This window comes from Leuresthes tenuis, unplaced genomic scaffold (genome assembly GCF_036924035.1).
Source record: "Leuresthes tenuis unplaced genomic scaffold, fLeuTen1.0.hap1 SCAF_22, whole genome shotgun sequence".
In the NCBI taxonomy this organism is placed as follows: domain Eukaryota; kingdom Metazoa; phylum Chordata; class Actinopteri; order Atheriniformes; family Atherinopsidae; genus Leuresthes; species Leuresthes tenuis.
The window spans coordinates 1,621,294-1,638,249 of record NW_027325376.1 but is presented as its reverse complement, the minus strand read 5'-3'; the positions used below and the strand labels follow the sequence as shown (position 1 = coordinate 1,638,249).

General features: G+C 45.6%; 2 protein-coding genes across 4 annotated transcripts in view; both read right to left on the bottom strand.

Annotated features, from left to right (window-relative positions):
- The window catches only part of LOC140281498 (uncharacterized), a 72,902-nt gene that overhangs the window by 25,621 nt on the left and 30,325 nt on the right, over nt 1-16,956 (bottom strand). The window lies entirely within an intron of this gene.
- LOC140281497 (F-box only protein 41-like) lies at nt 23-16,531 on the bottom strand. 3 transcript variants are annotated; one of them, XM_072375928.1, is made up of 17 exons: nt 16,252-16,531; nt 13,825-13,977; nt 13,056-13,592; nt 12,898-12,977; nt 12,179-12,251; nt 10,420-10,638; nt 10,248-10,312; nt 10,026-10,172; nt 8,388-8,533; nt 8,062-8,285; nt 7,071-7,186; nt 6,414-6,566; nt 5,164-5,259; nt 4,263-4,381; nt 2,165-2,323; nt 1,945-2,060; nt 23-622 (listed from the first exon to the last, which is right to left on the bottom strand). In XM_072375928.1, exons 2-17 carry the CDS (start codon nt 13,951-13,953, stop codon nt 560-562), a joined length of 2,442 nt encoding a protein of 813 aa, XP_072232029.1. In that variant the 5' UTR covers nt 13,954-13,977; nt 16,252-16,531; the 3' UTR covers nt 23-559. The 3 variants fall into 3 exon arrangements, with proteins under 3 accessions (XP_072232029.1, XP_072232027.1, XP_072232028.1); XM_072375926.1 differs by having other exon boundaries at nt 10,026-10,312; XM_072375927.1 differs by lacking the exon at nt 16,252-16,531 and having other exon boundaries at nt 10,026-10,312; nt 13,825-14,606.

The window sequence follows — 16,956 nt, the reverse complement described above, 5'->3', positions numbered from 1 at the left end:
TGGTCAGATTTTTCACCTGAAAGGTTGTTAATAAAGTCTCATTTGTTGTGTTCAAAGCAGTCGAGCGTCTGAAACGTCACAGATTTGCTGTAAAAAGTGTTGTGAGGACCAGTTTGAGGATGATCTGGGAGTAAATCAGCCCTGTTTGACAATATGAGGCAGTGGATTCAGCAGTTATTCACAGGCAGAGCATTATTCTCTTTAACCTGTCATCACGGCTCATTGCAGCCTGGATTATTTCCTGTTTGTGTGTCTCTGAGTCATGTTTCAGTCTCTCTACCCCCAATCACCTCAGGAAGGAACAACCCTGAGATATCAGGATCATTCTCATGATTCTCTTCAAATGTTTGTCTGTAAAAACACAGAAATGAGCTGATTTCTCCTTCCAGGATCCCTCACTGGCTGATCGGAGCCCTGCATCCCTGCAGTGGTTTATTTTCTGTTGAGTCTGTCGTCGCCTGCTCCGAATGCTCGGTCCTGACAGACTTCAGCGCCGACCGTGTTTAAACTTTGATTTTGAGGTAAAGACTTTATCAGGTGAAAAGCTGAACAGGAAGTTTCAGGAGAATCCGTCTGCTTTGACCTGCAGGACGTCGCTGAGCTCCGGATGAGTCTGAAGAACCTGAAGAAGACGCATAACACATTAAAGAAGCTCCTCCAGCTTTTAAAAGCTTTGATTTAAACACGTCTTTATGTGGCTTTAACCATCTGGGGTCCAGGGTGTAATTGGCTGTTTTTGATTTTACGTTTATCTTTACTTTACAGTCATTTTTAACACATTGGCCCTAAAAAAAGCATCAAATCTGAGTAGGAAACATGGATTTAGTGTGAAAACCACAGCGAGCACCAAACATGGTGACGATGATCATGAGAAACAGGGCGTATTACCATAAACCTGGTTTTATTTGGCCTGTCGTTTGACACGATTATCGGCTCCAGAGGCTTAAATGAGACAAAATGTCAGCCGATGCCCTTTTAGAGCAAACCCAGGAAAAACATCAACGCTTCCTGCTGGTTTCTGTTTTTGTCTCAGAGCGAAGAAAACGGGATTTATCGAGCAGGAAATCATGACGTCAGAGTTCAGCTGGATGCAAACCAAACGGAGTTGAGTGACACGGCCTCTAAACTAACTGATTACATGGAAAACTGAGACATTAATGCTGGTTTCTATTCGCTGAAGCTGGGAATGAAATCGAGTTGAAGTCGCTCCAGTTATAAGTCAGAAGCAGCAGGATAGTTTTTATTATTAAGTGTATTTACGGTGTATTTTAGGGCATTAAATACAAATACTGCAGCAGCTTGGTGACTGATCCTGGTTTTATATAAAGATTGAATAAAATCAAACCTGCAGAGAAAAAGATTCTCGTCTGTTTGAGCACAGGAACAGAATGATTTTATCTTTTAATTCACACATTTCTTTCATTATGTTATGTTTTCTTATATTTTGGTGTAAACATTTAAGTATTAAGTTTTTCTACTAATTTGTTGTTTGTTTTTTTTCTGCCAATGTATTTTCTTATGCTATTTTCACTTTATTTGAGAATATTATTCTATTTTTGATATTATATTTTAGGTCTCTTTTTACATTAGTTTTTAATGTTTTTGCTAACATCAGTGCAGATATTAGCTTTATGATGCTAATGTTAGCTTTGATACGTCACTGATGTGATTTTTTAAGCTAAGCACAGAAATCTTCTTAAATGCACATTTTCCATGAAGCTAATTTAATTTTAATTCCAGTTGTTTCTAATTTTGGGGGCATTTTTTGTTTGTTAGCATTAGCTTTTTTTAGGCTAATGTTTTTGCTACTTTTTGTTGGTAGTTTAGGTTAGGTGTGGTTAAAATTAAGCAGCACAGGTGGCTCTTCTGCTGGAATCTGTTTGTTTAATTTAACAGCCAATCACAGGGCAGTACAAACCAGGTGTGGCACATGGTGTAACACACCTTCAGTGTGCTGAGAATCTCTCTGAACAGGTGTTGAGCCTCCTGAGTATCCGGTTCTTCAAAGTAATCCTTCGCTGACACCTCAACCACAATGGACCTGATGTTCTCGCACACACCTGCACAGGTAGAAGGAGGAAGAGGCATTAATCACATCCAGGTGGCAAAGGAGGATTTTAAAGAGTCCGTTTCAACACACAAAGCAGGAGTCTGTGAGTCTCACTGTGGAAATGCAGGATGGCCTGACCGCTGACCGGCGTGTGCGTCAGGACCAGCGTCTGCAGGCTCTTCAGTCCAGCTTTACACAGCTCCATCGCCACCTGCTGGCTGAGGTCGGTAATACGCTCCAACTCCAGGACCTGCAGGTGAGCGCAGCTTCGCACTGAAAACACGCAACGAGCATAATCAGGAACATTAAAAAACTTCTTTATCACCATTTCTACTCCAAATTTAAGAAAAATTTTGTTTAATTATTTGATTATTTCTCAGACAATAACTTTCGTGCCATGACTTATTACACTGAGTCATCAGCAAAGACATCAGAGAAGCAGCTGCTGCTGCCCATCAGTCTGGGAAGGGTTATAAGGCCATTTCCAGACTATCTGGAGTCCATCATTCTACAGAGAGAAAGATTATTCACAAGTGGAAAACATTCAGGACAGCTGTCAATCTTCCCAGGAGTGGACGTCCCAGCAAGTTCACCCCAAGGTGAAGAAGCCCAGAGCTACATCTCAGACTCTACAGGCCTCAGTTAGCATGTTAAAGGTTAAAGGTCACCCCAAGGTGAAGAAGCCCAGAGCTACATCTCAGACTCTACAGGCCTCAGTTAGCATGTTAAAGGTTAAAGGTCACCCCAAGGTGAAAAAGCCCAGAGCTACATCTCAGACTCTACAGGCCTCAGTTAGCATGCTAAAGGTTAAAGGTCACCCCAAGGTGAAAAAGCCCAGAGCTACATCTCAGACTCTACAGGCCTCAGTTAGCATGTTAAAGGTCACCTCAAGGTGAAAAAGCCCAGAGCTACATCTCAGACTCTACAGGCCTCAGTTAGCAGGTTAAAGGTCACCTCAAGGTGAAAAAGCCCAGAGCTACATCTCAGACTCTACAGGCCTCAGTTAGCAGGTTAAAGGTCACCTCAAGGTGAAAAAGCCCAGAGCTACATCTCAGACTCTACAGGCCTCAGTTAGCATGTTAAAGGTTAAAGGTCACCCCAAGGTGAAAAAGCCCAGAGCTACATCTCAGACTCTACAGGCCTTAGTTAGCATGTTAAAGGTTAAAGGTCACCCCAAGGTGAAAAAGCCCAGAGCTACATCTCAGACTCTACAGGCCTCAGTTAGCATGCTAAAGGTTAAAGGTCACCCCAAGGTGAAAAAGCCCAGAGCTACATCTCAGACTCTACAGGCCTCAGTTAGCATGTTAAAGGTCACCTCAAGGTGAAAAAGCCCAGAGCTACATCTCAGACTCTACAGGCCTCAGTTAGCAGGTTAAAGGTCACCTCAAGGTGAAAAAGCCCAGAGCTACATCTCAGACTCTACAGGCCTCAGTTAGCAGGTTAAAGGTCACCTCAAGGTGAAAAAGCCCAGAGCTACATCTCAGACTCTACAGGCCTCAGTTAGCATGTTAAAGGTTAAAGGTCACCCCAAGGTGAAAAAGCCCAGAGCTACATCTCAGACTCTACAGGCCTCAGTTAGCATGTTAAAGGTTAAAGGTCATACATCTCAGACTCTACAGGCCTCAGTTAGCATGTTAAAGGTTAAAGGTCATGACAGCACAGTTAGAAAAAGACTGAACAAGGATGGCTTGTTTGGAAGGGCTGCAGGAGAAAGCCTCTTCTCTCTAAAAAGAACATGGCAGCACAGCTTAGGTTTGCAAAGCTGCATCTGAACAAAGCTCAAGACTTCTGGAACAATGTCCTTTGGACAGACCAGAGCAAAGTGGAGATGTTTGGTCCTAATGCACAGCAGCACGTTTGGAGGAAACCAAACACAGCATATCAGCACAAACACCTCATACCAGCTGTCAAGCACGGTGGTGGAGGGCTGATGATCTGGGCTGGTTCTGCAGCCACAGGACCTGGGCACCTTGCAGTCATTGAGTCCACCATGAACTCCTCTGGATACCAAAGTATTCTAGAGTCAAATGTGAGGCCATCTGTCCCACAGCTAAAGCTGGGCTGAAACTGGCTCATCAACAGGACCGATATCGTAACAGGAAGCAAATATCCAAATATGTCCTGTATCACCAATTCATGCACAACTACAGATATTTTTACCACATTGCACACCAGGGCAGAAAAATGTCAATAAATGTAAGTTTCCACTCACTGAGAGCAACCAATCCCTGAGTACTGCAGCCAGCCCCGCCCACACTGAGTGAGCGGAGGTGTGGCCAGCATCGACCAATCGTCTGCAAGCAGCGGTTACCAAATCGAGTCGGCTGTTGGCTGAAACAAGGAAAAAAGGACGGAGATTAATGGGTAAAAGATTGACTTTTAATAAACTTCATTCAGGTGGTATTTATAATAAAAAGTCTTTACGTAATGAGGTAAAAAATCATTTCTTCAGTTAATAAATCAGATAAATGTGAAAGAAAAGCTGAATTTATATCCATATATATTCCTGAGGCACATTGAGATGGAACAGATTCGGGTGCTTTCTGAGGTTTATTGAGACATCTGAAGCACAACATTCCCTCTTTTTCTCTGGTTAGAATCACTCCATAAACAGGAAGTGATGTAATCACCAGCAAGAAGAATAGCAACAAATCTCATAATTTCTCCACCTCCGGCTTCACTGTCGCTCCATTCTTCTGTGATTTGTTGAAGTTTTTATAGAGAAAAGGAAATCTTACATCTATCTTGACTTGATGCTTCCCGTCTGGTTGGGAAAGCAGCAGATGCTCATAATTTCACACCTAAAAGTCCCTACAGACTACATTTTCCACAGTTTCTGTGGTGAAAACACAAACTAGCAACAGAAAGGTTCCTGATGCATGAAAACATGAATGCAAACCCCAAAACTGTCCTGCAGGAACTAAATTTAGTGTCTGGATCCTGGTGTGGACGCAGCATTAGATCCTGAATATTCAAAGCCTTCGATCCTTAGAGAATCCTTTAATTGTGGTCATTCCCTCCTTAGATCCTAATGAAGTTAAAAAGTATTCGTGTTCAGAGGCTGTTCGAGTCCCGGCCTGAGGCCCTTTGAATATGGACCCTGAGATACTCACCAGGGATGAGCCGGGGCCACCTGCAGGCTGCTGATGCTCCGGCAGCCTGCACCCAGGGCCCAGAGGACCTCATGACCGAGAGGATCCGAAGAACTCCTGCAGGTGAACAGGCACACAGGTGAACAGGTGAATGCTCTGACAGGTAAACAGGTGAATGCTCTGACAGGTGAACAGGTAAACAGGTGAATGCTCTGACAGGTAAACAGGTGAATGCTCTGACGGGTAAACAGGTGAACAGGTGAATATTCCAACAGGTAAACAGGTGAATGCTCTGACGGGTAAACAGGTGAACAGGTGAATATTCCAACAGGTAAACAGGTGAATGCTCTGACAGGTGAACAGGTAAACAGGTGAATGCTCTGACAGGTAAACAGGTGAACAGGTGAATATTCCAACAGGTAAACAGGTGAATGCTCTGACAGGTAAACAGGTGAACAGGTGAATATTCCAACAGGTAAACAGGTGAATGCTCTGACAGGTGAACAGGTGAATGCTCTGACAGTTAAACAGGTGAACAGGTGAATGCTCTGACAGTTAAACAGCTGAATGCTCTGACAGGTAAACAGGTGAACAGGTGAATATTCCAACAGGTAAACAGGTGAATGCTCTGACAGGTAAACAGGTGAATGCTCTGACAGGTAAACAGGTGAACAGGTGAATATTCCAACAGGTAAACAGGTGAATGCTCTGACAGGTAAACAGGTGAACAGGTGAATATTCCAACAGGTAAACAGGTGAATGCTCTGACAGTTAAACAGGTGAACAGCTGAATGCTCTGACAGTTAAACAGCTGAATGCTCTGACAGGTAAACAGGTGAACAGGTGAATATTCCAACAGGTAAACAGGTGAATGCTCTGACAGGTAAACAGGTGAACAGGTGAATATTCCAACAGGTAAACAGGTGAATGCTCTGACAGGTAAACAGGTGAACAGGTGAATGCTCTGACAGGTAAACAGGTGAATATTCCAACAGGTAAACAGGTGAATGCTCTGACAGGTAAACAGGTGAATATTCCAACAGGTAAACAGGTGAATGCTCTGACAGGTGAACAGGTGAATGCTCTGACAGGTAAACAGGTGAACAGGTGAATATTCCAACAGGTAAACAGGTGAATCCTCTGACAGGTGAACAGGTGAATATTCCAACAGGTAAACAGGTGAATGCTCTGACAGGTAAACAGGTGAATGCTCTGACAGGTGAACAGGTAAACAGGTAAATAGGTGAATATTCCGACATGTAGAGCCTCACCTGTATGTGAGTGTCTGCAGGTTCCTGCAGTAGCAGCTGGCTAACCACAGCGTCCTGTCGGTGAGGATGTGGGGACACTGGGAGACGGACAGGTGGAGCAGACTGCCCCCTGCTGACCTCAGCAGCGCCTCCATCCCCGGCTCCACGCAGCCCCTGAGAGACGCACACAGGTCAACTACAACACCCACAATGCACCACCTGGGCAGCTCTGCTCCAGTCACGACTCTCTTATTAAGTTTAGTTTCTTTGTGCTCGTTTTGACGGTTTTCAGCAGTTTGTTCCGACCAATCAGACGACATGTGGACTCTTGCTGGAACTGGATGCTGTTGCCATGGCAGCGTCCACATTTTAATTTCAGGAAGATAAGGAAAGCTTTACATTTTCTCAGAGCGAGCTTCACTGAGCGTTAATCCCCCAGAGCTGCATGTATTTATTTTACTGCTTTTGTGGGGACACAAATCAGTTCAAACAGTCTCGCTGTGGGGACTTAACCTCCTTATGGGGACACAAAACAAGCCCCTCATACTGGAAGGTAACAGTTTGAGGTTTAAAATCACCTTTGTGAGGACTTTCTGGCAGCTCAGGGTTGGAATTTCAGTGAGAAACGTCAGCAACGGTCCTGATAAGTATAGTAACATGAACATCTGTGTGTGTTACCGTGTGTTTTTGTGGTAATCCTCTCGCGTCTCATCAGCACGACGGCTTCGAGGCTTCAGGTTGCTGAGAACCAAAGACTGAGTTTGGGTGCACCACTGGGACAGAGTGGTCAGGAACTACGCCCAAAACACACAAAGAAGCACAGAAAACATTTAGAAAAAGAACACTTTATAACTCCGGGGGGAACTTTTTCTCTTGGTGGATCCACCTGAGGAGGATCTGACTAAAGCGTCTTCTGATTGGTCGAATTCCTGCAGGAGGAGATGATGGAGACTCGCTCTGATAGAGTTGGTGGTTATGAGGTCACTTTGGGAAACGTGCTACTATTTCAGGTCAGATGGTCCAGACGTTGGTGTTGGAGTCAGAACCAGAACATCAGAGATCACAGCAGGACGTCTCTGTTTGGTAAATCTGTTCAGTTCCTGCAGCTGTGAGTGACTCTGAGTTTCTGAGCGGTTCTGGAAGCAACAAATGGATCCGTTTGGGTGTCTCGTGTCTAAATGTATTAACATAAAGTACCGTTAGCCGTCTTAGCTGCTTTTTCACTCAGCAGAACCAGGATGTTTGTGGTAAAACCCGTTAATACGTCAGATTCCATCATTTTAACGCTCCAGATGAGCCTGAAAGCATGAGATGGACCCTTAAACTGAGCACATGTATCCACTTGTGGTTGTAATCGTTGTAAATGTATTGACTTGGATATAAATATTATAATTTCTACTGGAATCAGCCTTTTATTTTCAGTTTGTTCTGCTTAGAAACTCACCTGTGACTACTGCTACCTGCCTGCAGAGGGCAGCACTGCTGTAAAACCTGTATTTTTACTGGTTTAAATGCTCTTTATGTGTCGTACTTTTACTTTGTGGTACTTATAAACACACCTGGTGATTTCTACCTGTTAATAATTCTTAAACTCATCTTTTTTTAGAGTGACTGCTGAATGTTTCCAAAGTTTGATGATGGTTAATGAAGATGATGGAAGCTCGTCTACCTCAGTCGATACCCTCGCGCTCTCCAGTCGGAGGCGTGTCCACACCGCAGGATGCCTGGCAACAAACCGCCAATCAGAGCACACCTCGGCCGCACGCAGCAGTGAGCGCACGTCCAGATATGGGAAGATGCAGAAAAGCCCCGCCCTCAATCTCAAGGTGTCTGCCCCCAGATGCCTGTTGCCATAACGATGGGAGGGGGTGGAGCGGATGGAGGAGGGAGCATCTGAACAGGGCAGGAGAGAAAAAGGAGTAAAAGAGGCGGAGCTTCTTTTGTAAAGGAGACAGAAGTGTCACGGGCAGGTGAAGATGGAGAGAAGTGTTTCACCTGATCCAGGTGTGTGTGTCCTGGCAAAGAGGAGGCCTCTCCACGAACCCTCCTCTTCCTCCTCCTCCTCCTCCTCTTCTTCCTCGGTGCTGTGGTGACGAAGGTTTCTTTTGCTCCAGGTTCTCCCCCATCCTTCCTCCCCGACCCTGGAGACACAGGAAGAGGAAAAGAAAAATCCTTTCACGTAGTAAATAATCTTCTTCTTTGACCATGAAAGTATCGAAACGAGCAACAAACGCAACACAAAGAACAAACTTTCTCTCCAATACATCCACAAAAAACCTTTTTGGCAAAAAAAAAGCCGAGTTATTCATATAATCTATTTACATAATTACCAAAATGTCGCTGCCATCTATTATGATGCGTAACCATGGCAACAAGAAGGTTGCCAACCTGTTGCAGCAGCTAACTGAGCTTTCTGAGCCCAAGTAACGTCTGAAGTAACACCCCAAAATCAAGATGAGTTGAGGAGGAGACGTCTGGGATGCAGAGCAGGAGCAAAATGGAGGAAGTTTAAAGCATTTCTTCCTTTAATCATCAGGGCAAATGTGAGATCTCTGGTGGATAAAATGGACGAGCTCGGAGCCCTGATGAGGACACAGCAGGAATATCAGGCAGAGACCTGGCTGCAGGAACAACTCTAACAGCTCTCTGCTCAGCTTTAAGACTATCCGGGCAGACAGAGACTGCAGACAGAGCGCTAACAGTAAAGGAGGAGGATCACAGAGCTGGTTAACAACAGATGGTGGAATCCTGGACCTGGTTGCAGGAACAACTCTAACAGCTCTCTGCTCAGCTTTAAGACTATCCGAGCAGACAGAGACTGCAGACAGAGCGCTAACAGTAAAGGAGGAGGATCACAGAGCTGGTTAACAACAGATGGTGGAATCCTGGACCTGGCTGCAGGAACAGCTCTAACAGCTCTCTGCTCAGCTTTAAGACTATCCGAGCAGACAGAGACTGCAGACAGAGCGCTAACAGTAAAGGAGGAGGATCACAGAGCTGGTTAACAACAGATGGTGGAATCCTGGACCTGGCTGCAGGAACAACTCTAACAGCTCTCTGCTCAGCTTTAAGACTATCCGGGCAGACAGAGACTGCAGACAGAGCGCTAACAGTAAAGGAGGAGGATCACAGAGCTGGTTAACATCAGATGGTGGAATCCTGGACCTGGATGCAGGAACAGCTCTAACAGCTCTCTGCTCAGCTTTAAGACTATCCGGGCAGACAGAGACTGCAGACAGAGCGCTAACAGTAAAGGAGGAGGATCACAGAGCTGGTTAACAACAGATGGTGGAATCCTGGACATGTCGCTGAGAAGGAGCGTCTCTGCACCCCAGACGTTGAACTGCTTTATTTTGTCATCTATCTATAACAACAGCACATCTTTAATAATAATTATATGAGTAAAATTATATTTATTTAGATTTTTTGTCCCGGTGAAGAAGCCACAGAGACGCCATCAAAGCTCATAAACGTGACGTTTGGTGCCGGCCTGGAAACCAAAGAACTGCGGTGCCTCCGCCCGCCTCAGCGAAGGTTCAGACCCGGGATCGTTCACACCGAAAGTCAACGCACCCCTGAAGGAGTCAGAGGTTCACAAACTTCTCTTCCCTGGACTCATCGTTGATTACGTACCAGCCGCTCTCCCTCCACCCGTCTCCTCCTCTCTCACGCCAAATGGAGGGTGGAGCGTAGTGCGGTGGATGGAGGAGGGCAGCTCCACCCTCACAGTCCCACCCTCCTGAACCCAGAGACATGGTCCTCATCCGTCCTGTCAGAGCGCTGGAAGAGACAAACGCAGAGGAGCCATCAGGCGTGTTCAGGTTCTGCAGGAAGAGACGTGATGCGTTCAGGTACCCGTAGTGATGGTGGCTGTACGGCTGCTCCGCCAGCCTGTAGGAGCCTGAGACGCTGTAGCTCCTCTGCAGGTCAGAAAGAAGAAGCCATTACATTTTCAAATCTCTCCATAAGTCACTGATTTCAGCATAAAAGTCGATTAACTTCAAAGGAAAAGGTCTTCGTTTCCCACCCTGTTCCCGATGCTTCCCTGCATCTTGTTGGCGATGATGTCATCGGTGCTGCCGTCCAGACTGCGTCCACCTCGCCCAGGCTCAGGCGAGTACCGGTCGGAGGGTGCGTACGGGTCGGCGTACGCGTACCTGTCGCTGAACGGGAAGTGGTTGTGGCTCAGCAGCAGAAGCTGGCGCTCTGCACGGTCGGCTCGCTCCAGCAGCGTCTCGATGAACACCTGAAACAGGAAGTGAGCTTCACTCTGAGGGCGGACAGATTAAAGTAACCTCACAGGCTCCACGCTCACAACTAACAGCCAGAACCACAACCTGAACCAACCTGGTGTAAACCCCACAGTAATCTTTAATATTCTAATGAAAACACATCATTTAGCATCATTCAGCAACATTTAGCATCATTTAGCAACATTTAGCATCATTCAGCAACGTTTGTCATCATTTAGCAACATTTAGCATCATTCAGCAACATTTAGCATAATTTAGCAACATTTAGCACAATTTAGCATCATTCAGCAACATTTAGCATCATTTAGCACAATTTAGCATCATTCAGCAACATTTAGCACAATTTCGCATCATTCAGCAACATTCAGCAACATTCGGCAACATTTAGCATCATTCAGCAACATTTAGCATCATTCAGCAACATTTAGCATCATTTAGCATCATTCAGCATCATTCGGCAACATTCAGCATCATTCGGCAACATTTAGCAACATTTATCATCATTCGGCAACATTTAGCAACATTCAGCAACATTTAGCATCATTCTGCATCATTTAGCATCATTTAGCAACATTTAGCATCATTCAGCATCATTTAGCATCATTCTGCATCATTTAGCATCATTCTGCATCATTTAGCATCATTCGGCATCATTCAGCAACATTTAGCATCATTCAGCAACATTTAGCATCATTTAGCATCATTCAGCATCATTCGGCAACATTCAGCATCATTCGGCAACATTTATCATCATTCGGCAACATTTAGCAACATTCAGCAACATTTAGCATCATTCTGCATCATTTAGCATCATTTAGCAACATTTAGCATCATTCAGCATCATTTAGCATCATTCAGCATCATTCGGCAACATTTAGCATCATTCAGCAACATTTAGCAACATTCAGCAACATTTAGCATCATTCTGCAACATTTAGCATCATTCTGCATCATTTATCAACATCTAGCATCATTCAGCAACATTCAGCAACATTCAGCAACATTTAGCATCATTCTGCAACATTTAGCATCATTCTGCATCATTTATCAACATCTAGCATCATTCAGCAACATTCAGCAACATTTAGCATCATTCTGCATCATTCAGCAATATTTAGCATCATTCAGCAACATTTAGCATCATTCTGCAACATTTAGCATCATTCTGCATCATTTATCAACATTTAGCATCATTCAGCAACGTTTGTCATCATTTAGCAACATTTAGCATCATTTAGCATAATTTAGCAACATTTAGCACAATTTAGCATCATTCAGCAACATTTAGCATCATTTAGCACAATTTAGCATCATTCAGCAACATTTAGCACAATTTCGCATCATTCAGCAACATTCGGCAACATTTAGCAACATTCAGCAACATTTAGCATCATTCTGCATCATTTAGCATCATTCCGCAACATTTAGCATCATTCTGCATCATTTAGCAACATTCAGCATCATTCAGCGTTCAGGGACTGTAGGATTCACTTTGCTGAGGACTCTCAGAGACAATCAGGAAACTGCAGTCACCTGAAGTCTGGATTTGGCCTCGGCCTCTTTCTCCGCCGTGTCCCTCAGAAAAAGCTCGATGTCCGTCATCTCCCTGTAAAACAGGACGAACATGTGACACAGTCGGTCTGAACACCCGGGCCAGGAAACGTGGCGCCAGCCTGTCCACAAATTACAGATCGATTCTGAAGTAAATTCCCATGTAAATGAACGAGAGATAAAGTGGAACGCAGGAAGCCACGCTGACCTCAAAGGGAGACGCCTCAGGGCTGCTGGGCCTCGCTGTCGGCCTGTATTTATCAGAGTGAGACGGACCAAACGTGACGCCTCCTCATGTTCCCCCGCTCAGCACGTCAGGGTTTCATTTTATTCACAACATTTTCTGCTTCCTGCTCTACTTTGATTCAGCCGCTGTTTTACAGCTGCTCTCCTCAGCTCCAGATGTTCACAGATGTTAAAAGAAGAGGGGATGCTGCACCGCTGTCCCAACATTTATGAGACGTGCTGCTGCCGTTAAATTCAACAGGATGAGCCGCAAAGTTCCCTTTTTTCACTCTGGATTTTTAGTTTAAATGTTGAATTTGGTGGAAATGTGTGAAAATCTTTTTGTCTCATCGTTAAGAACACAAACTTAAGAACTAAGAAGGAATTCTCATGAAAACAGGCTTAATTCACCCCGTTCCCCTGGTTTCTGTAACTACTGAGACAGACGAAAGGAGAGAAACCTTCAGGATACTGACTGTTGGCGCTCACTCAGCTCTCTCTCCTTCCCTGTCAGATCCCGCTTTAATCGCTCCATCATCGCCATGGCAGCAGACACCTGCGGGATGGATAAAAACGCTCCTGAAACACGTGAAAACCAGTTTGCTTTGCAGTGCCAGCTTCCAGCTCAGCCCACCTCTCTGGACAGACACGCCGCCCTCTCCTCCACCTCCTGCTTCTCACTCTTCAGTCGTTCCCCGTCTCTTCTCTCCCACTCAAGCTCCGCCTCCCTCCTCTGCAGCTCCGCCCTCAGCCGACCCACGCGGCGGTTCACCCTCTCTTCCACCTCCGCAAATGTCCGGGCGATTTTCTGATCTAATCCCAGCCCCAGCCGCTCCTCCAGGCCAATCCCCACCGACAGGCCAAAATCCAGCCCCAGCTGGACCCCCACCTCCCCCAGTTTCTCTTTGGGAAACGGCTCCAGACGCCCGGGGAGGGCCAGAGCGGTGGAGGGGTCCACCGGCTGCCCCGGGGAGGTGGGCAGGGCCCGGTCTGAGGAGCCGAACATGTCCCTGAGCAGCTGGGCGGAGGCAGAGGATGAGGCGAGGTCCAGGCAGGCCAGCGGCAGGGGGAGGCTGCAGGGCTCCATGCCCAGGGAAGAGCTCCGACTCTGGGATGCTTCTGGGCCGGGGAGTGGGAGCAGAGTACCGGGTCTGGAGCTTCTGACCCGAGTCTGGAGCGTGACGAGAGGTCAGAAAGAGGCAGTTAAATACTGAGATCAGTTCATTCCTGCTGGATCAAATGGATTTAGTCAATTCTGACAGTTTTCTAACGACAGCAGCTTCTAAAACACAGAAACCAGGAACTGAAGCCTGAACATTCCCAGCAGCTTTTCACCTCCGTTACTCTCTGTTGGTTCAACAGGAAGATAAAGACCTGATGATGAAGGCAACAGTGCGAGTTACCTGAGACAAGACCAGCAGGGTCTCGTAGGTGTGTCGGCTCACCAGGTGAGTCCGGAGCTCAGGCACGGACGAGAAGCGAAACTCATCCCCACAGCGAGGACAGAAGTAGGGCAGCCCGGAGGAGGACATGATCCACGGGGAGCAGCGGCAGGCCTGGAGAATGAAGCAGAGAACAGAGGCTGCAGCAGAAGAAGAGCGTGGACCTGAGCGGAAACTGGGTCAGAGAGTCTGAGCTGCTGCTCTATTGATCCTGAGCAGCTCAACGAGATCGATGTGCTCTCACCCCACAGAGTGTCTGAACGCCGCGGCGAGCTGCCGGATCTGAGGCAGAGCCTCGTGTTTCTGAGGCTAATCGCTCAGCGAAGCGTCATCTTCCACGCCGGCGGTCAGCCCGTGCAGAGGAATTTCAACACGCACTGATGAGCAGGAAGAAAGAAACGTCTGGGCGTGGGCTTTGTTTACCTCCTCTGCCCCAAGTCAGCCTCCTCATCTCGGCCTGTTTTCATTCCTGCAGCCGACTTTTATCTTCCTCAGCTGCTGATTCAGCACATTATGGGATGTTTCGACGAGAATAAAGTGGAATAACATCACTGCATCCCTGCATTTAAATCATTTTCACATGGAGCCAAACGTTTACCAGATCAAAGCTGCAACAGGATCAGAGACATGGCTAAAAAGTGTAAATTTGGACCTAAAAACATCGAGTTTGTGAGACAAAGAGTGAAGATTGAGATCAGATCATTTATAAGGTCAATATTGGGATGTTTGAACATAAAAAGGTGAAAAATATTATGAAAACAGTTAAAAATATGAATAAAAAATGTCAGTTTGCAGAAACGATGAGAAGCTTTTAGAGTTTAAGAGGAAGTTAAAATAATGATTTTAAATTATCCAAATTGTGACTTAAAAGCCACATTTTTCAGAAAATATTCCCATTTATAAGCCAAAGTTAAACATTTAGGTTTTAAAACGGGTTAAGAATGATCACGTTAGTCACATATAAAGGTTTCTGTGTTGGCTCTTTAAAAAATATAAAGTTGGCGTGAGATTAAAAGCTGTAAACTTCAGAAGTTTTATGGTATTTTATGGACCTTTTTCAACCAACAAAAACAAAGAAAAAGTGAAAATAAAACCAATAAGCAGAACAAAACTCAACCTGCTGGGATAAAGTCCAGCTTCTGAGCTGCAACCTCCTAAATCTGAATGCAGGAGGGTGTAAAAACTTCTTTTGGACCAGAAGCTGTGTCCATCAGTTATTCAGTGTAGCTGTTCCTCCAGCTAACATGCTAACAGCTGACAGGCTAACAGCTGATAAGCTAACAGCGACATGCTAACAGCTGACAGCACAGGCTAACAGCTGATAAGCTAACAGCTGACAGCACAGGCTAACAGCTGATAAGCTGACATGCTAACAGCTTACAGGCTAACAGCAACATGCTAACAGCTGATAAGCTAACAGCAACATGCTAACAGCTGATAAGCTGACATGCTAACAGCTTACAGGCTAACAGCAACATGCTAACAGCTGACAGCACAGACTAACAGCTGATAAGCTAACAGCACAGGCTAACAGCTGATAAGCTAACAGCGACATGCTAACATTTCCTAACAGGCACTAAACACACCCACTGAGTCGCGGGTATAAACTTTAAGTATCACCAGAGAATTTGACATATTTTTCTGCTCTCTCTGTGTGAACCCTGCACATGCACAGCCGTGCACATGGATGTGTTGTCATGGTGACCATAAAGAAACAGCCGGAGCAGGGCTGCAGGTCAGTTTCAGCTGCAGCAATGTGCACAACAAAAGTCTGTGCTTGAAAATGAATCAGAAGCTCTTAGTTTTAAGGTTCACAAACTTCTCAGGTGTTACTTTAACAGCCTGCCCTCCTTCCTCCTCATCGCCACATTATTATTATTATTTTAAAGGCATTTAAAGACTTTATGGCCCAATCTTTGTTTTTAAGATATTTTGCTCTGTCTCAAACACTTTTAACATAAAAACAAAGTTTATTCTTTCAAATGAAGCCAGATCATCAAAGATAAAATGAGATCAGATAAAAAAGGTTAAATTCCACCTCAGTTGAATTTCAGCAGAAAGGAAGCAGCTGCAGGATCGATCGAACCGACCAACAGCCTGTTATTGATCACTTATGACCTCACTGATTGATCAACTTTTCTCTGATTCACCATCAACGGGATGAAGGAAAATTTAAAGAATTCAAATGAATTTGTTTCCTCTGAGTGATTGATCACAGGACTGCAGGTTATTGAATCTCTCTATGCACTAATCGATCGATTGATTTATTGATTGATTGCAGCTCTGATAAAAATATGAAATTCTGACAGTTTTTGTTGGACTTTCCATCTTGACTCTGTTCAGATAAGTGACGTAATACTTAAGCACAACAACTCGGATAATCAATACCTCTGATTATTGATTAGCTGGATCGGCGCTCTCACGGTACAGTCCTGGTCCAAGCCGAACCCGCCCGGATCCGTCGCTGCGTCACTCACTCCATCAGTCGCACAATCCCGTTGCCATGGCTTCCCATCAGCTGCTCGTGCTCTCGGCGGCGGATCGATCGATGCTCTCAGTCCGGTGCCGTGAGCGGGTCCTCGTGCGGGAAACGTCGCAGGATGGATGGTTGAGTTCCTGCACCGCCGCCCCGCGCGGACTGTCGGCGTACTGCCGCCGCGTGCTGCCGCTGACGTAGGAGCCGCGTGACCTGTCAGCCCTGATAACTCACGGGCTGTGTGTTGGTTATTTATATAATCTGTTATCATTATTAATATTGTTGTGTGTTTTTCAGATGCTGATTGATCCAGGATGAGAAATATGACACCAAATAAAATCTGAATGCTTTGATGAAGGAGGCCGAACGTGTTCTGTGACGTAAAACCTGAGGGAAGTTATTATGGGCTGCATCTGTTCGGCTGTTGAGGAACAGCCTCTTTGGTCACCTTTTGTTGTTTGTCACTGTGCTGAATGAATGAACTGGACTTCAGACGCAAACATCTCTGCAGACCCATCACCCCCCCCCCCCCCCACACACACACACACACACACACACACACACACCACTGAGCCTGGCAAAGGAAGCAGGTCAACCAGCCCGAGGTGTTCCCCTGA

Coding starts and splice junctions, on each gene's coding strand:
- LOC140281497 (XM_072375926.1), bottom strand. CDS start 13,953: ATGTCCTCCTCCGGGCTGCCCTACTTCTGTCCTCGCTGTGGGGATGAG. Junction 12,978..13,055: donor CGGCGTGTCTGTCCAGAGAG/GTGGGCTGAGCT, acceptor TCCATCCCGCAG/GTGTCTGCTGCCATGGCGAT. Junction 2,061..2,164: donor GGCCATCCTGCATTTCCACA/GTGAGACTCACA, acceptor CTACCTGTGCAG/GTGTGTGCGAGAACATCAGG.